The sequence below is a fragment of the Strigops habroptila genome, chromosome 8 (assembly GCF_004027225.2).
Source record: "Strigops habroptila isolate Jane chromosome 8, bStrHab1.2.pri, whole genome shotgun sequence".
In the NCBI taxonomy this organism is placed as follows: domain Eukaryota; kingdom Metazoa; phylum Chordata; class Aves; order Psittaciformes; family Psittacidae; genus Strigops; species Strigops habroptila.
In genome coordinates, this window is record NC_044284.2 from 23439357 (window position 1) to 23464215 (window position 24859).

At 37.7% G+C, this 24859-nt stretch overlaps 2 protein-coding genes across 2 annotated transcripts in view; both read left to right on the plus strand.

Moving 5' to 3' along the window:
• Window positions 1-14149, plus strand: part of PPP1R2 (protein phosphatase 1 regulatory inhibitor subunit 2) — a 34209-nt gene extending 20060 nt beyond the window's left edge. The window contains exon 6 of the mRNA XM_030495331.1: window positions 14116-14149. Within this exon, the coding sequence (XP_030351191.1) occupies window positions 14116-14126 (11 nt within the window). The 3' untranslated portion in view covers window positions 14127-14149. The remainder of the gene's footprint in view (window positions 1-14115) is intronic.
• ACAP2 (ArfGAP with coiled-coil, ankyrin repeat and PH domains 2) overlaps window positions 1-24859 on the plus strand; it is a 72802-nt gene that overhangs the window by 3163 nt on the left and 44780 nt on the right. Inside the window, exons 2-6 of the mRNA XM_030495327.1 lie at window positions 14116-14173; window positions 17000-17119; window positions 18340-18393; window positions 22352-22410; window positions 22913-23096. Coding sequence (XP_030351187.1) covers window positions 14116-14173; window positions 17000-17119; window positions 18340-18393; window positions 22352-22410; window positions 22913-23096 — 475 coding nt within the window. The remainder of the gene's footprint in view (window positions 1-14115; window positions 14174-16999; window positions 17120-18339; window positions 18394-22351; window positions 22411-22912; window positions 23097-24859) is intronic.

Below are 24859 nucleotides of genomic sequence, written 5' to 3' on the forward strand. Positions count from 1 at the left end.
AATAGTAAGGCATGCTCCCCTCACCCAGTAGATTAAGAGATCTTTTAATTATAAAACCTGAAGCAATAATGGCCTATTGTATCACTAGGTTTATATCAGATCGGTTTGGGGTTGGAAACTTGGTATTTAGACACTGCTTTTGAAAAGGGTAATGGAAAAGGCTATGAATTCAGGCACACTGTTGCAAGTTTGCAATCATGTTTTTTTAAACCCACTTTGAAATCTAATCTCGCTGAAATCACATGCTTTTCCTTCATGACTCCCTCTCTTAAAGTATGGACAGACCAAAGATCTAGCAAGGAAATGTGTTTGCAGTTCTCCTACAGCGTGTCCATGACTTCCCATCAAATGAAGAAGTCGCTTGGGGAGGGGCCTTGAGCAGTCCTTGAGTAGTAAGAACTGAGCTGTGCTGGCAAGTTCTATGTATATAACCAGGAATTCCTGGAGTGGTTTTTTGATATGCAAATAGTATTGTGAAATTATACTTTTTCCTTATCTTTAAACCATGAGAATTTAAGTTTCAGTGCTTAATGGAACAGGCTTTTATATTGATGTTTCATTTTTGTTTTTTCTTTTTGTATCAAAAGAACGTTTTCCCCTAGTGAGGTGTGCACTGTAGCAGCCACGTGAATCACTCTGAACCTAAATTTTTAGAAAGGAAAAGCAGGTTTAAGTGCTGTGGAAATACATCAGCTGCGGGTAACAGTTTACGATCTTGATAATAAACAATAGAAAAAGTGCAATTCTGTTGCTTGTGATGTGTGTAATTGTAAGAACTCTCCAGAAGAACCTTCAGTCTGTTCCAGTCTTTAAATACACATCAGTAAAAAGCTGCTCATTTTTGAGATAATTTCTTTGTCCTCATCTGTCACTGTTGCTGAAGTTTAAGTTATTTTCATTTAATTTTGTGTTCACTTTCTGAAACCCCAACTGCAGCATAGACAATGGATTAACGAGGTAGGTGAAAGAATATAAAATGAAACTGTTGCCAGTTGGCATTCTTAGTAAAAATATTTCATGGATAGTTTCTGCGTGGAATTGGAGGTTCTAGTGTATTCTCTTCAAAGGGACTTGTCTGAGGAGTCTTCCGTTTAGGTTGAACTGAAGCACTGATTTCTGTAGGCAGGCCTGCACTGACTGGCTTGTCACTAAAGTTCCCTGGTATGTGTGTTGGTTTGCTGTGGCTTCGATTCTGGCCTACCTAAATGGGGCCAGCTGAGATGTACCTTGTGGTTATGTGGGGGATGCAGGCTGAATAGCCCACTTATGCCACTTTATGTCTTTCTAGATTTATGATTTTTATTTTTTTTTTCCTCTCTCTGCTTCAGTACTGTGTAACCAAAGTTTAGTCACTAAGCATCTGTTTCCCAGGTAACAGGAAGTGTTTTTCACTTTAAAACATGAGTAATATGAGAAAGCGATTTATTTAGTCTATTTGGAATAGAGCTTGTCCAGTAGTTAGAGAAATTATCTTATGTGCATAACCCATATACTTTGGTCTGCTTATTTCTTTCTGAAGAAAACACAGGAATTGGAACATCGGTAAAATTGCCCCTTCTGCATTGACTTCCAATGGGTCCAGTGCTGCAGTGCGGGCTGCTTCTGAGCCTGCTGCGTTACAGTACTGCAAGTAGCAAATAAACCCCTCTTATTTAGCATGGGTTATAGCACACATCATCCGTGTGTGGTGATGGTACTGCTGAAATCACTGAGGCTGCTCACATGGGTAAACTCGGCAGCATTTAAGGTGTTAAGAGGTATGTGACCAAGAGCTCTATCTGCATGCAAAATCTGTTTTCCTCAGGCTTACCTAGCTGTTTTAGGAGGAATTTCCCAATAAATGTTTGGTCTGGGCTTTCTGCCCTTGGTGTTTGGGACTGAAAAGCAAGTTTTTAACTTACTTGGCAAAGCAGAGTGGAAAGTATTGCAGAAGAAGAGGAAAAGAAAGATACAGTAAGTTCAAAGAGAAAGCTGCCAAGTATTTGCTTATAAGTTTGCATTTACCATTTTTCATACTTAATGTGGTTATGTTTATAATTCCCAGTATGTGATTGTAGAGCAGCACTTTTCATAGCGTAAGTGTAGTGACTTGGAGGACAATCTCGGCAGGATGCTGGTGAGTTACACATGTACCACATGTCAGTCCACACTGCTTGGAGTCTGATGGAGTTAGTTAAACAGAGTGATTCTAGAATTCTAGTTCTTCACTTCTGTGGCGATTACAGTGAATGTGCTGTTCTTCTCAGACTCCAGTCACTGATTTGTTTATTTTTAAATCTGTGACTACATCTTTCACATGTTCATTAAGAAAATAATTGATCTAGAAAAGGGGGATGTATTGGAAGGTAGGACCCAATGTTAGAACATTTTGTTCTACACCAATCATACCAGAGTAAAGAATTTTCATCAGAGATCCCTCTCAAATACATTTCATCAGAATCTATCTTACTGAAATCTTTTAAAGCCTTTTCATATTAATACTAAGTTGTTACAGTCCTTCCAAATGGAAGTTGGATAAACGTGTCCTGAAATCAGGTTGTCTTGAGCACCTAAATTGTTTTAATTAAAAAAAAAAAAAAGTTGGCGGTTATAATTGTAAATTACAAAGGTTGGGTTTTTTAATGGTGAATCTGATTCTATTTCTTTGTTGTTTGATTATGAGTTACCGTAAGTAGCAGCAAACTAAAAAATCTTAACTATATGTCAGATTGCTAATAGGAACTTAAAATGTTAATTTCCTTGGATTTGGTCTTCTTAAGTTTTTCTCTAGGCATGTTTAAAAAAAACCACAGTGAGAAGGGAACTTACGGTGGAAGCAGTAACAAAATCTGCCAGCTCTCATAATGTTGCTGTAGCACAGCAGCAGGATCAATTGCTGAAGAACCGATATTAATTAAGCCTGTGCAACTGATGTTTAATGAGTACTTGCAGTATTAGAAGGACAGCTTATTTATGTGTGTGCAATGTAACTGTAATTATACGAGCTCATACAGTCATTCAAGTTTTAAATATAGATTTTTAAGAGATTTGGGTCTTTAGCCTGGAGTGTCTCATTTGTCAGCTAAGCACATCCCATGTAATTACATTATGAACTAAAGTTATGGAGATGATAGTCTTATGTTTTTTGGGGGGGAAATATCAATATTAAAATCTCTGGAAAGCAGGGTTACTGAATAGAGTATTGATTAAGAAGGTGGCAACTATAAAATAGTCTGTCTATGTTGGTGTTGGTGGGGTTAGGGTAGCTTTGTTTTTTCCTGTACGCATCTGTGAATCATTGGCCACTGAATAGCAAATGTGCTGATTTAGTTCTGTTAGCAGTATCCTGTGATCTTCTTTCAGACTTAGCTTCTTGACAACCTTGTACTCAGAACTGTTTTATGTGGAGTCAGCATTTTTTCCTGTTCTTATTTCATGCAGTGAACAATATGACTTAAATTTAAGTTACTCGTAATTTTTTACTATAGAAAATAATTCTAAAAAGTCTCCAAAGCAGAATCCATCCTGATTTGGGAGAAATTCAAACCGCTTTGGGACAAAAAGAAAGGAAAATATCTAATTTTCATTGACTACAGAAATGTTCCCACTGAAATTACAGTTTAGAGAGCCAAGAACCCTTTGCCTGGGTCTTAATGCAGGCCTTTCTGGCTAAATCAATTAGTTTAGTATTTCAAGGAGATGCAAATGCAGAAGTGTCATGAGGGAGTGCAAAAAACCCCTCACCAAAAAACTCCACGTAGTTACTTAATGTTATGTCTACAGCACCTTAGGTTTACGTGGGTAGGAAACAGAAGAATAAATTCTGACTGATTTAGTTACTTGGGGGGGTTTCTGTCTCTCACTTGTACATGCAGAATTCAGTTTAAAAACATGTACAGAAGCTTAAACTGTGTAAGTGCATCTGTGACCTTTTTGAGCATATACTGTGCTGTTTGTTTGAGGTTTAGATAACCCGGTGAGTTTAGGTGGTGAATGATGTGGTTTGCTTTTGGATAGTGGCAGATCTGTAACAAAAATAACAGCTAAAATAGCTGTTTGCAGTGGAAGACCATTATGAGGAAATGCAGATGAGCATGTGGACTGTATCATGATTTTTAGTATATGCAGGAGTTTTCTATACTTCTCTGTGTGACAAGAAAAATCCTGGTTTTGTTGCCACTCTTTCATATGACTAAAAGATTAGATAAAGAACATGAGAAATATTAGATACCATTATGATCATAAACTAAACAATTTTGAGCAGTCCAGTAAAATAGATTAAAACAGCATTTTTCCATCCTGATGATCCCTTCAAGAGGAGTCATTGCATGCATGGCAGAATAATTACTTTATGGATAAGATTTACTTTGTGAATATTAAAAGTAGCCAGGCTTCAGACCTACATCGGTAAATCAGTTGTTTCGATGCCCTGTAAATAACTCATTTCTGGGATGAAGTTGTGTGTACATCTTGAAACTGACAAGATGCAAGTGTAGACTGAAAAGAAAAAAAAAAATAAAATAAAAGAAATGCTGCAAAATAGTCCCTTCAAGTGTTTATGAATGAGAGGAGGTTTTGAACAGAGAAAATGCCTGTCAGGTGGTTGGCAGAATGACTTGTGTGTCATGAATCTTTCTGTGAATCAGGCTTCCTGTTTGATACTTGTAAGTTTCTGTTTGAAATTCTAAGACTCTACAATACGCAGGCATGATGCTCTTCAATAATTTTTAGAGTTCATATGTCAATAGTAATGGGGATTTAAATTGTCGTGTTGTGGTTTTGCAGTTTAAAATAGTTTTTAGTTTAACAGTCAGTGCATATGCACAAGCTACCTTTACTCTTCATGAATTTTTGATATGACCTCCATAACAGTCATTAAAAGAAGACCTCTGCTGACAATTTTGCATGAATAAACATAAAGCAGAGCTAGTGATTAGTTTGCACGTTGTGATTTTGAAGTTCCTAAACTTCCAAAATGCATTTTTGTATTTTAAGCTGGATAAAGAGGAAATTGGAGAAGCCATATGTAGTGAACTGTATTCTGTCAAAATTGGGGAGGGAGGGGGGGAGAAAAAATTCTCTCTGTGCAAGAGAATTCCAGGTTTCCATCTTTCTGGGTGCCAGATGTTAATTTAAGTAGGAAAACATAGGTATCAAACACACTCAATGTTTCTATGCACTTAAAATACCCTAGTCTTCAATTGTTAGTGATGTAATTATTTTTAAAAAGATGTATAACTTAAGTAATGCTGTATATCATGTAGCAGACTTTTGTGTACTGATGTTTAAAATGACATTTTGTGGATTGACATTCTAATTGAATTCACCCCTTTAGTACAGAGGGAAGATGTGTTGTATTCAGAGTCTGTCTTCTGGACGTGAATGTTATCCTTTCTGCCTGACAAAACAGAAGTGTAGAATTAAGGCTGTGAGATACATGTCTGTGTATACACCTAATAGCTAAACGAAAAAATCAAGTTCAGAATTCATCTGTTGCAACAAAGCTGCAACTTCCCCTCTGACTGTCAAATAGAGCACTCTCATTTTGTGAAGGTGTCAAAATACTCAGCTTCTGAAATGGACAAAAAAGGTAAATACTTGCTGAGGACTCAGTCTCCATAGCAAATCCAAAACTCTCCTTTGGTTTTGGTAGAGAAGATCCACCTGATACAATTGTAATTGTAGAGAGCTATTGATCTTCAGCTCTTCTGAAACATGGTGATCTCTTGGTATAAAGGCTGTGCTGTCTTATGGTGGTTTGGACACAACAGTACTTTTCTAACTGTAGTAAGTATAAATTGTCAAGTAAGGAAAAGACAAAAACAAAGGGACAGATATTGCCTTATTTTTGTGAAATCAAAGTAAACACAGGACTAGTTTTAAGATTATACGATACCTGTAAAGTATGCTTTTTAATAAATTATTGGATACTCTGATCTCCAGTTGCCTCTACTTCATAGGAGGTTTTTTGTACAGGTGGTTAAGTTTTGCTGTATCAGTTCCGAACATACTGATACTGCGAACCGTGTACTGAGGGAATCACTCTCTGGTTTTCTGGCACCGCTACCCTGTCTTTTATATTGCCTGCATCTGAGATAAATAAGAGGTATCTTTCCAAATCAGGGATTAATTTCTTCGTTCTTCCTTAGATTGTTGTTACCTGTAGCTTTTAAAAGAAAGGTTGATTCCTTAGCATCTGACTAGTTAACTTCAGTTGTTGAGGCTACTAGTTAGGGTGTAGCATTTAGATGGAGGGATGGCCTGCCTTGTATCCCTTGCAATTGGTTGCTTGATGGTTATATTTATGGTTCCACTTCCTGACCTTACTACATATTTGAGTTCTCAAATGTTGAAATCCTTCATTCCTTCTGCTGCTTCTGTGTTCAAGCTCCTGAGTGGTTGCTGAGATTTAAGATTAAAGGAGCCCTGTGGTGTTCACAAGTTTTCAGCATCAAGTTTCTGCACTGCGCTATTAGTTTCTTCACCTTGTTTCTGCTGCTCTTTTTTTGTTGCAACATCTTGATACTATAGTCCTACTTCCTTATCTGATAGTAAGGCCTCCTAAAAAGCTTTTGACTCATTCTTGAGATGTTGGAATTACTAGTCAAGAGTTGTTCAGGACAGGCATTGTGATGTGTTGCATTCTTATCTGAGTTTACATTTACCAATGTAATCAACCTCTTGTCTGAAGCTTTCGTGGTCAGCATCGTGTCCTCATCTTGTTAGCAGCTATCCCATTGTGAACAAAACCTTTAAGTTGAAAGATGAAGAAAATCCTGCTTATCAGAAGCTTTGTGGAAGGGTTGCTAATTTCCTATGTAGGCTTACTAGCTCTCAGTCTCTCCTGGGGTAAGAAAGTTTAGGGGAAAAATATTAGGCAAAACTATTGGAGAAAATAATACTGCTGGACATTTCTGGCAATTTACTGTGAAAGAGTAATGAGGAAAAAAAGCCTGGCAATTTAGGGCCAACAGGTAGCACAGATGTCCTTACAGGCTGTGTATGATCATTAAATGCTGCTGCAAGTTTGGTGGTAATCACTTTGACTTTCAGCCATGTATATTAAATGCAATAGAACTTCTTCCTTTTTGAAGACTGATTTGGTTATAATGTTCATTATCTTTTGAGCCCTGTGTAGTCTTGCAATAAAGAACAAATCAAGTGAAGCATGCATCTTAAAGGGATTTGTCCTGTTTCTTGGTTATAGCGGAGACTGTGATTTAGGATTAATTAAATTTTGTAGGCGAAGAAGCCCCTAAGAACTGGTATCTACAAGCAGACTTTTGCTTTAATGATTAGGTGAATTCAGTAAATACCCTTGTCTTATTTGATTTGATTATTTTATAAAAGAAGTCTGACTTGGGAGGAGTGGAAGAATGCTCTTCTAATACTGAGGTTTTGATTCTTGTTTCTTTTCTTTGGGGAAATTTGAAATGCAGATAGTGCTTGCTATAGACCCAAGAAAACTTGTCTTATTCATCAATATGATAATCTTTGGTTCAGGAAATGCATTTCTCTACTTCAGTCCACCAAGCTCATAGAAAATGTCTAGGATTTCAGAGTGGGGATGAAGCAAATGTCACATTTCTGATTGAAAGTCCTACTGTTCATGTTGTGAAGTTTTTCCAAGCTATTGATAAAATGTTTTGTGGCAGTGACTGAGGAATTAATAATGTAAGGAGTACTAGCATGAATGAGGAAGTTTATCTCTGTATGTCAGGGAGCATTCATCATCTGCTCCTCATGTGGAGGAGCTCTGTGCCAGCAGAGAAAAATCTTTGTGGTGCCAAACCAGGACTTCAATGGGTTCTGTGACAGGCTGCAACAGTGTTCTTTCTTCAGACCATATGACACATCTCACAAGTTATAAAACTCTTCTTGTATGTATCTATGCTGTTATCCAAGGTTACTAGGTCTTATTTTTCAGTGTGTGACTTCTTTGTCCTTCAATATGTCATGTTTCTTTTTTGATCTGTGGTTGTCTGATGCTATTATACATGTAATCCTTGTCAATGTTGGTTAAGATGCCTCTAGATACCTTTTTATATCTGACTGTAGATGAAGAAAATTAACTAAAGTACACAATGACTGGAGGGAGCAGTTGATGTGCTGGAGGGTGGGTCTATCATTCAGAAGGACCTCAGCAAGGTAGAGGAAAGTACAAGTAGAAAGCTCCTGAGGTTTAACCAAGACAAATGTGAAGACTTCCTCTGAAAAGGAACGACCCCATGCAGTTGTGCTGGCAGAGAGGGACCTTTGCACCTGGTGAACAGCAAATGGACCATCTGTCAGCAGCATGCCTGTGCAGCAGTGAAAACTGGCAGTGTATTGGGCTGCATTAGCAAGAGCATAGCTGGCAAGTTGAGGGAAGAGATGATTACACTGTATTTAGCTGTCACAAGGCTAAGTCTGGAGTGTTATGACCAATTTGGGGCCCTGCTGATAAAAGAAAGATATTACCAAAATGAGGGAAAGTACTCGTAACTTGTTTTGGGTGGAATAATTTCATCAAATTATTCCACTAAAAAGGGCTTTTGTCATGGCAGCATTATGTTACAAGCTCTTGTAGGTGAAATGTGTGTTGTTCCTTGGGTGTTTTAGTAGAGAGGGCAGATGAGGTAGAGAGGCTTGAAACGTGTCTCAAGTAAAGCTGGCTGTTTACTTGTTTGGTATGGTATTGCTATTTTGTCTTTTCCATGACATTCACAATAGATTTCTATTTAGAGGACTTTGCTGTCAGTGTTGTCTTTCTCTGTACAGTGGCATTAGTCATGGTATGTGTGTTGCCCTGGCCTGATTTTATCCACAGCAGTTAGCCTGTGGCTCTTTCTAAACAAATCTGTAACTAGTTGCTAGGCATGCGAAGTGTGATACCAAGGTACAACTGCTATGTGAGCATGGAGAGAGAGCGAGCAAGTGAGCAGACCAACAGGTGAGCCAGTATAATATCTTGTGTGGTATACCTGCATGTTAATTTGTCTTTGCATCATACTCACACCTTGTAGTCCTCCTCTGATTAATGTCGACTAGCCTTTTTGCTGTCTGTTCCCTGATAGGCTCTGACATAGGGGAGGAGACATTGCTGTATATCATCAGGTGTATATTCTTATCTTGCACTTCTGTATTTTATCTTATATCCAGTTTTTCACATCCAGTAGTACTCTTTTTTTTTGCCCCTAAGTTGTCTTTAAGGTGTTCTGAAGTTGGCTTGCTTTGAAGTCTCTTGTATCAACTGTAAAAACTTACTGACTGATTTACTCCTATTTCCCTCTGTCACTGAGGATGCTGAATGCAGTCACTGTCAGGAGTGGTCTGTAAGCAACTCCATTGTTGATTTAGTTTCAGTCTGATAATTGGGATCAAAATGATTAGAAGTCACTATCTTGCTGTCCTTTTCATCTGAATTTGGGCAGCACAAGTTGAAACCTAAGTCTGATATCACATAAAGCTATAGCATGAGTGCTTGGTAATTTTGATAGGGTTTTTTTTTTTTGGTTGGTGGGTTGTTTGTTTGTTTGCTTTTTTGTTTTTTATCTGCATCTTGAACTGTGGTACCACTGTGGGATGCAAAGATAGCTTGCAGCTAATCTCTACTAGTGTCTATGTGGGGTTTGTGTTTAACACGAGAGTTAGAATGATCAATTGCTTTTACTTCAGCCAGTCATGTACCAGCTTTGTCCAGCTTTAACCTTTGCAATTGGGAAGTTGTGCATATCTTTGTAACTGCTTTTCAGTTTTCCTACTGTCCCTAAATTTTAAAATGAAATGCAATTGAAGAGAACAAAGGGGAGTTAATCACAGTACCATTTGCTTGTTGGGTCATGTTTAGTGTTCTCTGTCCCTCTGAGGCTGGATTGTTCTCCACTGGCAGTGGAGCGTGGTGATGCTTCTTTATGTACTCTTCTGATACACAGGTCTCATGAAAAGATATGGCAGTAAATAAAAGAAAAAGTGAATGTAATCATAGTTGAATATGACTACTCAAATACTTCGCTTTAGCTATTGATGATTTGTGGCTAGTCGTGCACGTCAACTTCATGCCGTTGAACTGCACTAGATTTTAACTGAAAGAACATGTCATCTGCAGTGAAATCTAAGTTGTACGTTAAGGGGCTATTCTTCACAGAATACGTGCAAGTAGGAGTGCTTTGTGTTTCCAAGTTGAAGTCAAGACTTTAACATTATTGAAATTGTGATGGTGAGAATCTGCTACTCCCATTTTATGAGTCCAAATACACGCATGTATTCAGAAGTCCCAGTCTGAATAGCAGTTGATTTTGTGTACTTGGTCCTATTCTTCTGAAAGTATATTCAAGGGATGAATCTAAGATTTAGGCTTGAAATGTTCCTCAATTAAAATAAAAAATAAAAATATTAGAACAATAACAATAACAAAAAAAAAAAAAACCCCAAACAAAACAAACTGGTAAAATACTTTATTAATGGACTTTTATTAGTTTGAATATTTTTTTTTATAGTGGGATATGTTAATTCTAGAATTAACAATAATTAATTGATAATTATCCATATCACATTTGACTTCTCCAATTTGTTGCTTGCCAGCATCTAATTTATAATGACTACTGATTCCAGCCTCCTCACTTTCAGGAACACAGTCTAAACACGCTGAATGAGTGAAAGACTAAAGCCAGGAGGTGGCTTCAATGGCAGTTAGGTAACATTTGAAGAACAGCTGAGCTTAAAAGCATTCACCATTGCCACCTTTTATGCAGACACTTGTCAGTGGCCACAGTATGCTTGGCGTTACGGTCAGCAGTGTGCAGTGGTATAGTCCAGACTAAGTTATTTCCTTAGCATGTGTGTGCAGCTTGTGGCCTAAGAGGGACTGATTCTCTTTCTAGAGGAGAGTTCAGTTGTCACCTTTCTCTTTGGTGCCTGGGATTCTTAAAGCCCCCTAGCACCTTAACCTGGAAGAAAGTCTTTTAGTGGTCTCTTGAGGGGAGTGCTATGATGGACACCAGAGAGTTCAGCTTTCCTTCATTGTATGCTGGGCTAGGTAAATGGTGACATTATCCTCATTTTAAAAGACTACGAAGTCAGGTCTTGAGTTTTCTCCCATCATCTCCTGTATTCCTACTGTGTTGCAGCTGTGGCTCTGCAGGAAGCTGTATCTAGCAAGCTGAAATGTGTTTTAGGAGGGGGCACGCAGGAGAGGATGAGCAGCAGAGGAGGGCAACACATTCCTGAGAGTCCGCATTACGGAGCATGAAGAGTACGGGAGACTGGTCATTTATAAAAGTTGTCCTCCACCCTTAAGCAGCTGTTCTGGTTTTGCGTGTTGCCATGCAGTGTTTGAAAATCTTGGGAAGCCACAGATGTTTGATTCGTGTACTAAGGCAGATTTGATCCTACTCCCAATGCCAGAGCCTCTGGCTAAGATTACCCTGATGCAAACCCTGCTCCCAGCTCCCACTTCACTAAGGAGCAACATTTTTGGTGCATGTCAGGTCTGGACTTGGTCCTCAGCTGTTTTATGACCACTTCCTATGTTTATAGCTGGACATTGGGTCTTGGCTGTAGAAGTGAGATTTACTTGGAATTATGTCAATTTTCTGTGCGCTTTAAGTAATTCCTGACACAGATGTTTTGGAGAAAGAAATGCACTTTTGTATTCTGTGGCTTCAAAAAGTACTAAGGAAAACAAGGATAATGTTAACATAGCACAGCTCAGATCAGCTGTTCCTAATGTGTTCCCTAGCCCAGTATGAAAATAATCTTTGTGACTAGTTGGTGTTAATATATTATTAGATATAGGTATCTAACTGTATTCTGATGATAGTCTGAGGGCATCCTCTCCATTGTTCGTATGCTTGTAATCCAGTGTTGGTCTAATACTGTGAATATGTTTGCATGAGAATAACTTTTCTTCTAGTTTCTAATGGAAATAGTGAAAGGAGACAGTTCTATGCAAAGAAGCAAGGAGTTGAAACAGGATTTGGCTGGAACCTAACAGCTGTTTGATCCATATCCAGCTGTAGGGGCCAGATGTGTCTTCCCTCCATCATGTGGCAGCGGTGAGAAATAGCTTGGAGAACCAGCCTGGTGCTTCAGGGGCCTGTAGTGGTTCAAACATGATCTGTAATGAATCTGGTGGTGGAGGGGCTGTGGCTCCCTTCTCCCATGATACCTCTTTCTGCTTTGCTTTATCCTTCTTTCTTGACCTGCCCCTCATCTTTTCAGTCTTTTGATGTTCTGTTGTTACTTCTCATTCTGTTGATCTTCTGTCTTAAAATTTTCCCCTTGTAACAGAGCTTTAATTAGTGAGCAGATGTGTCATTCTGCCTGCTCTAACTGCCTCTCTCTCTCCTCTTCATCAGGAATCTCGGACTTTTTAGATCATTAATTCCTGTGGAGCTGGAACTCTTTGCTAGTTAAAGACACTAAAAAACCTAATTCTTATCAGGTCTTGCTGCAGTTCTGTAAACAAGCTGCTTAATCATGCTTTTATGTTAATGCCAAAGAAACAAACAAAGCCTGGTTACACTGTGATTAAAAACAAATAAATAAAAACTGCAGTCTGAATATTGAGAGATTTTTCCTTCCTTTGTGTGTTTGTTGGGTTGTGGGGTTTTTTTCTTCTCTGTAATGCTCTCTGGAAAGAAAAAAAAAAAAAGATTTAACTTTAGAGACTTAAATGGAAGTTAATTGAATATGGAAGAAAACAAAGTAAGTAAAAGAGAAATTGATGTTGCCTGAAATCCTTCATCCTTCATGTTCTGAAGCTAGAGAAGAGGCAGAAGCCAAAATGTAACTGCACAGGAATGCGCTTAGATACAAAACGTAGGATGCAACTGTGGGAATGCCTCTAGATACAAAAACTGGAATGCAGCTATGTGTAATGAAATCTGTAAAAGCTGGGAATGTCATGCTTGGTGTTTGAGAACTGCAGGCAATTGGCAGTGTTTTTCAGAACTATTCTTGTAAAAACTGCTTTTCCTGAGTTTGGGACCTGGTCCAGTCTTTTTTTTATTTTTTGTTCTTGGCTTGAACTCATGTGAACTAGAACAGAATTAGCAGGAGACAGTAAAGCTGTGGTTCTGTGTACTCTCTCCTCAGCAGTAAAGCTGGCTTAAGAAATTCCTGCTCCAAATCGTACTTCCCTGCTTGTCTCACTTTTTCCAGGAAGAGTTTTTTGTAGGAGTGAAATGTATCTATCTGATCCAATTTTCCAAAAAGCATTACACAAAACTTCCTATTAGGGTTTTTTTTTCCCCCAAGGTGGACTGCTACTGGTCAACAGTGTGGCTCCCTGAACAGTTATGCTGGAATGACTGAAAGAATGAGGTACCCTGTGACGGGAGCAAGGGCATTTGTTGCCAGAAATTAGTACATTCAAGCTCTCAAGGCAGTGGCCTGATGGAACAGCAGTGTTCATAAATTCCCTGAATAAAGCGTCATCCTTTCTCAGTCTTCCCCTATTTTTTTTCAGGTAGCAAAAAGCAAGGAAGGAGGTGTCACAGGAAACATCAGCTCTCAAGCGAAGAAAGTTATGTTTTAGAAATGCTTCATGAAAGCAACTTTTATACTGGGAAGTAAAATTTGGCCTGAAAGTTGCAACCAATCTAGACTAGAGGCAAATGATATAATCAAGTGTGGCATCTGAACTTACTACTAAGTCAGTTGACTCATGGCAAATGCTGTATTTTTCCATAATCTCATTATAAGGTCATTTCTCAAATAGCTGTAGGTTTTTAGGTTTGCAGTTTTGAGCCAGGAGAGTCACCAAAAGAATTACTTAAGAAAATTCACCCAGACTTTTAGTTTCTTTCCTTTTTTTTATTACCTTCAAACATGCAGACTGTCGGCTATGCAAGAATAGAGGAAAACTATTTCAATGTGACAAACACTAGGATTAATAAAATTTCATCTGAAAGCTTTATGACTAAGCTATTTGTTTTATCAGTGATGTACTTTTCCTTCTTTTTACTATCAAATGTTCTGCAATTCTTGTGGTTCTCTAAAATCTGTGCTGTCTTATAGTTGAAATTTAAGTGAAACTATTATGGCAATATATGGGTTAAATTAACGTGTCCTTGCTCCTTCTCCCCAGTCCCAGACTATTTTTGTGTAAAGTTTTAAAGGAAAACTTTAAAGGAAATTTTTTTATCCATGCAGGGCAGCTTTAGAAGAAGTAGAAGGAGATGTGACAGAACTGGAACTGAAACTTGACAAGGTAAGCTTAATTCAACAATGTCTGTTCTGAAAAATATACAAAGATGTGTTTAGGTTTTGTTTTAAAGTTCACAGCTGGGAAGTGGCAGTGGCCAACCAAACATCCAGCTCTTGGAGAGGAAATGGATCTGGGTCGAGTGCACAGCTGGGCCTCAGAGCGCCAAGCTTCAGTAAGAGCAGCAAGAGCCAGTGTGAATTCACTTTCTCCACCAGCTGAGGCTTAGGATTGTGCAATACCCTCCTGACTTTGTGGCCCCTTTGCAGTCATGTGGTTCAGTCCCTCAGTCCCACAGTGGGAGCTGTATGCAAACTAATTCAGTTTTCATGTGAGTTAAAAGCCAGGGGTTGGCCATCCCTGCACTGAGAGCTTATATTGTATGACGACAGTGGCATACTGCGAGCACATCTGGATACTCTGTGGTTTAGAGATTTAAAGTCAGTGCTTTCTGACTTCAGTATTTTGCAGCACAGTCACAGCAGGATAGGTGTATATATATACACTTCACTTTCGTCTGGAGGACTGAACTACTGTAAAATTCATCCTGCTTTCTGTCATGCTTTGTACATGTATATAAAAGGTTATATGTAGCATCTTTTCAATGCCTTACAATCCATTTACTGGTTCCTGAACCACAGTTTGGAGGCTGTGGTTCTTTCTTTGCTAGTACTTAGAAGGTGGCATTTTTTTGGTTTACATCTGTAGAAAGTCTCTTTTCCTTAGCATTTTATGCTAAGTGTTTAAAATTATTTTTGCCTGTGTTTTTGTGTGGGAGGCAGATGTCATTTGTTTACCTTCTTAGCTACTTTTTGAATACAAGCTTTTGTTCCTGCAGCTGTGAGTTGGCTGCAGAAAGATAGAGACAAAGTCAGTGTCCAGTGCAGTGTTAAGTCTGAAGACTTTTTGTTACTGCTTCTAATAATATTTCTAGCTTTTTGTAGTTAATAATGTAACAATGTACTCTTTAAAAATAAATTTAAGATTCTTTGATTTGGTGTGAATTTTGGTGAAACTGATGGGTTTAAGACACATTTTTACTGTAGGGGTGATGAATCTGTTTTGGTAGATTAAACCATGGAAGTATTTAAAGGATCTGAAAAGTCTGTCTTGGAAGTTTGTGTTTTCCACTAGTCTAAAAGGGTCATTTGTGGGGAAAAGAATTCTCAAATTCCTTAAGGGGTGTTATTCAGCGCCTTGCTCCCAGCCTCTCACAGCAGGCCCGTACCAAATACACCATTTTAGCATGTAAAAGCTGTAATTGTAGTATTACTCTTTGCCCTGAGAGACTACCCTAGTATTCTTTAAAACAAAGTTATCCAAACCCATTTGCTCCCTTGACAAGAAAGCAAATGCACAAGGTAAGTATTTAAGTAGTTTAATTGTAATGTGAAGTATAGGTGATCTAGTTTAATGCTTAAGTTGAAAGCCAGGCTTCATGTGTGAGCTGAAGTAACTGTGGCCTGAGGGTAATGATTTGTCTAGACTTGGTTGGTAACTTTTTGTGCTCAGTTATTCATACTAAACTTCGTTTTATTATCCCACAATTGTGACTTTGGGCTACAGTATCTGCATTTTTTTATTTTTTTTTTTTTCCTCTGGAAGAAAGGACACTGGATTCAGGATTGTGAACTATAAGCAAAAGTGAAGGAAAAAGGATCACATTGGCCATGATTTTTTTTTTTGTGCATTGTTCAATCAACTTGGCCATTCATCAGAGCGTGGGAGATGCTCAGATTTCCTCTTATGTTGACTGAGATTCTCTTAGGAAAAAAAAAATTACTGGGTAAATAAGTCACAATGGTCACTTGGGTGGTTTCTTTGCCCCAACATAGGATCAAGTAATTCAGTGTTGTTCTTAATGAAAGTTTGCCTACATCCTTGAAAAATCCTTCAAAGACAAAGGTTCAATCTTCTGATTTTATTCTCAGTTTGGTTTAGGGGTGGGGAGCTCAGTAATAATGTGCCCTCTCCCAGGAAAGCATCTGGTGTTTGCACTAATCATTCTTTCATTAATGGCCTAGTGCAGAAGTGGTTCAAAAAGTGGGAAAACATCCATTACAAAATACTGATGGCTAAAGTCTGATATGCCAAGGTGCTGACTGAAGCAGTGAGTGGTAACAATGGAAACCCATCACAGAAAGTCTAGTCTGTTGTATGGGTGAAAACACGATTGATTTTACCTTCTGAGATGTAACCATATCTCTTCAGTTGTGCTTTGTGCACAGTGTTTTGCTTTCCTGTGCCTGTGTTCCGAATGAAACAACTGGTAGGGGTTTCTTTTGTTTTGGTTTTTTTCTTGCTCAGAAGCCACATACCACTTATAATTTGCTTGGCATCTAACCAATTATGTTTTAGTTGCTGTGCTCTTTGGCCTCATATAGTCCCCTCTTGAAACATGTGCAATATGTTAACAATAAAACAAATAAAACATAATTAACAAAACCTGAAAAAACGAAAACAAAACAAACAAAAAAAAAACCAAACCCAAAAAACCACCTTCCCCCCCAAAAAAAACCAAACCAAAAACCCGCAAAAAAACCCAAACAAACAAACAAAAAAAAAACCCCAAACCAAAAACCAAACCAGAAAGTAGTAACCTCCTCAGTGGCACAGCAATTGACCTAGAATAGTATTTTTATAGTTATCACTCTACAATATAAAGCTTTTCATGAATGTGGGGCTCTGTAAATCTAGAATTTAACTTTTGAAATCTTTGTTTCTTAGCCTTAACTAAGCTCAGTGTATTTCATGTTTACATGGTGGTGTATAAAACAAAACAAAAAAACCTGCCACTTTGTATTTATTTTATTTTTTTTTTCCTCTTTTTAGCTGGTGAAGCTTTGTATTGCAATGATTGATACCGGGAAAGCATTCTGTACAGCCAACAAGCAGTTCATGAATGGAATTCGAGACCTTGCACAGTATTCCTGTAAAGATGCATTGGTTGAGGTAAATTCTTTGAGAGGTGAAAATGGAAGGAGGAAAGTGTAACTTAAAAGGGGTAAAATATAACAGTTGGCAAGAGAAGTATTTGAAGTTTATACTGTTACTTGCCTTTTTATTCCTTTTTCTTCGTGATGTCTTTTGACTGTGGTGCACTGCAAGTGTCTGTACTGTTTAATTTCAGCTTCAATCTGCGATGGAAGGGTTTTTCCAAATTCCAGAAAACATGTTTTAGGTTACAAATAGTTGTCTTGGGAGGAGTGGAAAAAGGTTGAAGCTATGAACATCTGCCCTGATTTTGCTGAAGTTCTAGTCATGGTTCTCTGCAGTAAAATTTCCCCTTTTCTCTTGGGTTCTGGAACTGGCATATACTAATATATTGAAATTCAGATTTTTAAATGTACAGAGCCCCCTTTGATGGTGTAACCTCAGGCTGATGTGGTTAGGCTAATTTGGAATACCTAATATCATGTCTATTACTTTAAATGAGGTATAAAATTGTATATATTGCAAAATATAATATGCAGGTATAATTACGTGCACGTTTCTGTGTATATAATCTATATTTAATGCATGTTATGCAATAGAACATCAATTGCCTGTATGCATGTTCATGTGCTAGTTGGAATAGATAATGGTGCAAACTTCAGTGTAGTCTGTGTGCAACTGAAACTACTTTTGTCTGGAAATTTACTTGCTAGAAATGTATTTCCAAACGTATTAGGGGTCATTGTTTTCTAACTGCGTTTAAGACATTGATTCTACAGATTGATGTTGCTAAGCACATCAGCTGTGAGGCAGTAGTTCCTACAGTAAAAGTGTGTGTACTGATGATTACAACATGTTAACCAGGTTTCTGGGGTTAGAGTATTAAACATTAATGAATAAGTACTGTAATATTGAATATTTTAAATTAATACATTAAATTATGTGAGTTTCCTGTAGTTTAGTCAACTTAATTTGAATTTTTCCTGTTGTGCTTCCGTTTGGCCCTTTATATATAGGTAAGTTAAAGCTTATAGCTTTAACAGATTTACTTGATATTACCCTCATTTTCTCCTTCTAGCATGATGGTTTTAGTTAACAATCATGCAAAGTTAACAATCATGCTTAGGAATATCAGTTCCCAGGTTCTTTTCAGTAAAGTTGTAAACATCTGAAATACTTCTTTTGTGCCATGTGTTTGGTAGGGTTTAACTTTAACCACTTTGGTTTTCTCTTTACAGACCAGCTTGACAAAGTTCTCTGATACCTTACAGGAAATGATCAATTATCACAATGTAAGTATTTCTAGTTAAAATATGACACTTACTTCCAGTTATATCTGATAACAGAATAATGCAAGAGCATTACTTTTTTGATAGTACTTGCAAAGTCATGGTTTAAGTGGTATTGAGTACCTCTCATTTTATACTTGTAAATATTTTATTTGTATTTTGATTACGAAGTATTTATAAATATCCCCTTTTCTGCAGATTTTTTTCGTTTGGAGTTCATAAGCTTTGCTAAAACCCAGTCCTGTAAGGCAGGGTAAATACTGGGTTGGTTTATCAGTTTTAATCAAACTGATGGGCAGCAGTGACAAACTATGAGCATATTTCTTTGCTGAACTGAAATAATGATTACCTTTTCCATGATTTCTACTTTTTTCTCATCCTTTATGATGCACAAAATGAAGCACCTCTGATCTGTGTGTAGTTTTCTCTTTGGAAATATGACAGATTTAGACAAGTGTAGAGAAAGGAGAAAATGCTAGGGTTTAAGACTAACAGTGGTTTTTAGCTTGTCAGATGTCATCAGAAAGCTCAGTTTTGCCTGGATTGAAAACTAACTTCCCCCCGCCCCCGCTCTAAAGACTTTAGTCTTGTATCCTGAAAGCCAAAGGGATGTGTTTGTTGTTCTGTTTTATTCCTTTCCTTTGGCCCCTACCACTTTTCTTCCATTTTCCAGCAAATTGCTAGAAACCAAATGAAGTGTCTTCAAAATGCTGAAAATATGCAGGGCACTTAACTTTGTTTGCTTATTTTTAATATGTCTCTAGGAGTTTAAAATGTAATGAGTTACAGAGAATGCAGTTCAAACAGCTTCAGCTGAAATTAAGTTTGTTGGCATTAACTTACCTTCTTAGAGCTGTCTTATTAGGCATTTTTTGAAAATGCATGCCCTTAAAAGGAAAGGGAAGCAGGTTAATACTCTTGAGTTGGATTTGCTTTCCATGATATGAGGTGTACATCTATCTACACCTAATGTAATGGAAACTGAAGAGGAGAGTAAATGGACAGTGATATTTTGATGGTAGAGAGAAACTAGTGCAAAGGTTCAAAGCAGCAGTAGTGGGAGAAAGTGTAACTTTCACATTGGGGATTTCTGCAGAGTAGATTGAGCAGATGAATCCACTTGGCAGCATGTGTTTACACTCTTCGTATTTCTTGCTACTGGTATTCTCTTAACCATGTCTTTGCTATATGGTATGCTCTTTGACACATCTGACCTAGGTCCTGCATTCTTGCTGCTGTTATTGTCCTACACAATTGTGGCTTGCAGTACTTAGGTAAAATTTGGCACAGCACAGCGCTCTCACCAGGGCAGTTTGAAGGCAGAAAGCAAAGAATAAACCATATTAAAAGAAGATTTCTTTGCAAATCTGAGTAGGACCATTGTGAGTTCTGTCTTGGTTTGGGTTTTTTTTTTTTTTCCTCTCTCCGCTTCCTCGCTCTGCGCATAGTGAGTAGAACAGTGGCTTTTACCAAAAGGCACAATCATGAGAAATGAGGCATGCTACAGCATTCTGATGAAGAGCTTTGGCAGACACGTTGCAGTCCTGTGTTGTTTTTGTGAGTCTGTTTAGTTCAGCAGGACTTTACTAGCTCAGAGTGTCAGCTCTCTTGTTGGTCAAGTTGGCAGGAGAGCCATCAGAAGAAATTAGAGGAAGAAAGAGGAGAGGCAAGCTTCCTTCAGAGGAAGGTGGGAAGAGGTAGGAGATGGTCCCACTGAGATTTGGATGACTGTCAGCTTTCTCATATAAGGCTCTGATAGACATAAAAAAAAAAAAAGAGGGTGGATTTAGATTAGGTATTAGGAAAAAATTCTTCACTATGAGGGTGGCGAGACACTGGCACAGGTTGCTCAGAGAGGTTGTGGCTGCCCCATCCCTGGAAGTGTCCAAGGCCAGGTTGGACAGGGCTTTGAGTAACCTGGTGGAAATTGTCCCTGCTCGTGGCAGAGGGGTTGGAACTAGATGATCTTTAAGGTTCCTTCCAACCCAAATCATTCTATGATTCTATGAAATAAGGCTAGAAACCAGACTAATGCAGCATCTTCACTGATTCAGCAGTGGGGGAGTAGCTTTGACAACTTATGGCAAATAGCAACTTTCTTAGACTTGGTTTGGAGTACGTGAAAGGTGATGTGTTGGAAAGGCTGTAAATCTAGTCAGATCGTGGTCTGGGCACTTTTTTCTGTTCTCTTGGGAAAAACTGTGTATGTATTTTTCTGCCTAGCACTTTTTTCCTCTTCATTACTGTAAGCAGAATTGCAAGGCTTGTATTTCTGGGAGTCCACTAATAATCTCCCATCTGGTTATATGCTTTTGGTATTGATCTTGATTGGTGTACTCCTCAGGCACTGGCAAGCTTAAATGTCAGCAGTGGGAGTAGTCCCAGCATGACTTCCAGCTTGTCAAGAAGTTCTTTATCTATTCTAGTTGTCTGTTTTTCTGTTTTCCTAAAGTGGGAATACAAACAGGATCTTCCATGTATTTCTATTAGATATGGGACAACTCAGGTTGGAATGGACCTCAGAGTATGTCTGGCTCTACTGTCTGCCTATATCAGGGTCACCTCTGAGGTTGGAGCAGGTTGCTTAGGGGTTTACCCGATTTGGTCTTGAAAACTTCCAAAAATGGAGACTGGATGGAGGATATAGTACCACTGTTAATAGGTGATTTAAACTCAGTCATGTTTTCCTCCATTCAGTGTTTCTCGAAAAGAGAAACAAGCTGGTAAGGGCTTTGCTGTCAGTGCTTGGCGTTGCATGGCTTGTCATTCCCAAATTCTTTAATAGGGAAACTAAGACAGAATGTTTAAAGAAAACGTTGTTTGACCTGAAACTTTAAGTTCTTGACTTGCTCTTTCAATAAAATTATATAACACTTACAATATCTTTACCTTTTGGAAGAGCTTCTGTACAGTTGGGCCAACTGCTACTTACGTATATTCTTTCACCTCTTTGTATTTTTTTTTGTGATCATGCCTTGTGTGTTTCCACAATGCAGAATGGGAGGTGTAGAGGAGTTGGAAATTAAGGCATCATTTGCGGTCTGCCCAATGAGAAGTGGTAAAGGATTTGTCCCATGGCCATTGACCTGTTCCATTCTGTCCTTAAACTCAGAAGGCAGACATGAAGCTGAGGAATGTGCGTTTTCATTCCTCAATTAGAATTTCTGGGGTCATAAGAGAAAATACAAGTTGTCTAACATTCAGGTGTGCTTTGGCCTTGGAAATGTAACAAATTTCTCATGCTTTATGATTTGAATTAGTAGATTATATTCTGTGCTACTTCCCAGCCCCAAGACTCGCCAAATCATAAGAAAATTGAGAAGCACAGTTTAGAACACTTAATCTTAGCAAAAGAAGCAGCCATTCTTCTTACTTCAACAGTGGGTGTTTTGGGGTTTTTTTACAAACTTATTATGTAAAGGAGCTAGTACTAATTACTCATGTATGTTACATTTTCAGCATTAATTTCAGTCTGGGTTTTTTTGCCAGGACTTAAAGGCATATTCTTTCTGTGGTTTCATTTGTCTTTTAGTAGCTGGTTAAATTGTGGAAGTCTGTAAGAATGAGAAAAGTAGTTACTTAACATTCAAATTTGTTGCTTCAAGGCTGTTAGTACAGTAATATTCTTGACTGTTTAATAATCATAATAAACATGTTCTATGAGAATGGGCATGTCTTGCATTGTCAGGATTAGAGAATAAGATGCCAGGAGTTATTTTCTCTGCTTACAACCACAGTCTTTTAAAAAAGACCAGCAAAACTTGTTGGGTTTGTGTTATTTTCCCTATCTTATTCCTTATTTATTTAAAACTACATTGAAGGGTTTTATCTTTTAATATTAGACACACATTGGTTTAATTATAATTCCTATCTAATTCTGCATAGTAACTGTGTATATCTAAAATGGAAAGTTGTGAATAGCCCAAAGTTATTGACCTACATGATAATGCTTTTCTTTCAGATCCTGTTTGACCAAACCCAAAGATCAATTAAAGCACAGCTTCAGACTTTCGTTAAAGAGTAAGTTAATTTGCACTTATAGTGGGAAAATTATAGGTGAAATAGAATTTTAAAACATTTGATTTGAGAGAGTTGGTGAAACATCTTTCCTGACAATGGCTAGCCATAAATTGAGAAGTGCATATTAAGGCTTGTCAAAAACCATCCCAAATCAGTGAGGCTTTAGTTCCAGCTGCAGATATGTTGAAATAGTATGAATTACTGATCTTAATTACATGTTGTCATTGTCTAAGCTTAGCAAAAAAGTGCTTACCAAAGCTTTTCCCCAGCACGCATGAGGTGCATTTATTTAAATTTTTATTTTGTCTTTTCCTCAGAAGAGAAAGACAGTGAAGCTTCAATCACACTTTGTATGGTTTCCATTTGATGCAAGCCTTTATTGAAGGACATGAAAACAGAGAGATAGTTATAACAGTCATGAGCATGGTTTGTCTAGTTTATCTTTAAACGCTTTTTTCATGCTTTAGAATTAATTTGTTACACATCTTTCCTTTCTCTTTAGAGATATTAGGAAATTTAAAGATGCTAAGAAACAGTTTGAAAAAGTTAGTGAAGAAAAAGAGAATGCTCTAGTGAAAAACGCACAAGTTCAAAGGAATAAGCAACACGAAGTAGAGGAAGCAACTAATATTTTGACTGCAACGCGGAAATGTTTTCGACACATAGCTCTGGATTATGTTCTTCAGGTAAGTGCAGCAATAAAAGTTATTTTTCAAAACTATCTGTTACATATAGTTAAGAGATCTGTCCTTTAGAAGTTCTTGCTGTAAGCTTCTCAGAAGCTATGGGGGTTCATTGAAAAAGGAATAACTATGCTTGCAAGTAATTTCTTTTTTTGAATGAAATCTAAGCAAAATTAATTTACATGATGCATTCTTACTGTTTAATGCTTCGTTATTCAGTGCTGTTGCTGTAATGACATAGTTTAATTTTCAACTTGAACATTATTTTTGAAAAAGCAGTTTTTGCCTGATACTTACCTAAATGTATTTCATTGGCTATGCTGTAATTCCTTTTATCTTTGAAGTAAAAATTATAACCTAGCCTAGGAAATACAAATTACTTGAATAATTCTGTTATAGAATGTTGGCTAGTGCTACAATTTCAGCTGTTTGCATTGGGCTTTATTTAACAAATCCTACTTATCTAGATGCCTCAGAGTCTGAAATTGTGCCATAGGGGAAATGAAGAACGCGGCTACTCTTTAGCCTTTTAGTGCATGTCTCCTAGAGAGTGTTGAGAGAGGTGTTCTTTGTCCTGCTACTCTGAATCCTGTGAAATACTAACATATTTTCTGTTGGTACTTGTCATTCATCTATTTCATAGTTACCCACAACTACAGCTAAACAGGATTATTGCAACTTGGATGGTACCAGGGGTTGGGGGCTCCTGAATGGGTCTTGGGTTCTCCTATGATCAAACACGGAACAACCCTTTAAAATTATGTTGATTTTATATTGGACGTTATCATCTTGATTTGTGACAGTCAGGTCAGTTACTTAAAGCTTAGTTAGCTGTTCTTTAAATCATATGTATTACCTGTAAAGTGAAGCAGAATTGATTGTATCAGCCCAGGCACCTGCACAGATATGGTGGTCAGTGGTCAGCATTGAACTCCCCCCTTTTGAACACTAAGGACAAAGTTCATTTTGATGTTTAAGAAGTCATGGGAATTATGTGCTACTTCATTATTTGTACTGACATGAAATAGTAGCAGGGGAGAAGCTGGCGGTCATTACTTTGGACCGGTTCGTTGTGTATGCTTTGAACTGCAAATTGTTTGCCTCCTGGAATTCGTGTGCTCAAAGTATGAGCAGTTCCTGTGATAAAGATGCATTTAAAGTAACAAGGAAAAGTTTCAGCATCTCGTAATTAATGGGGGCTAAAATGAATTCAGCTTTAGGAATTCTTTATACTTGGGTGACTCTTTTGTTCTGGAACAGTGGCTTCACAACTATGGTTTATTTGTAGTTATATCGGCTTTAAACTGTATTTCAAAACTTTTGCTTTCACATTTTTTTTAATTTTTTTTTTTTTTTTTTTTTTGCCTCTCAAGTCCAGGGTTTGTTCTATTCAAACAAATCTTATTTATTTTTGCCACAGAATTTTTCCAAAATACTGACTGTTTTGAAGTGCAGTCTGGTTTTGATTATAGCTTCAGTAAGTTTACTTCTTTTGCTGGAATTTTAAACTGATGCAGAGGTGTTAAATTACACCACCATGCGTGTTTCTGCTAAATAGGGCTTTTAAAGTGAAATCTGTAGTTCTGGATAACCTTAAAGATTAGGGAGCAAACAGGATAGAGGAACTAGCTAAATGCAAAATATCACTTATTTTTTTCTGTATAATGCAAAATTATTTGAGTTCTAGGACAAAACCATTGGTCAGTGACTTCAGTTAGCTTAAAAGTGCAAGTATGTATGAGAAGTTACTTATTGAAGCTGTTATG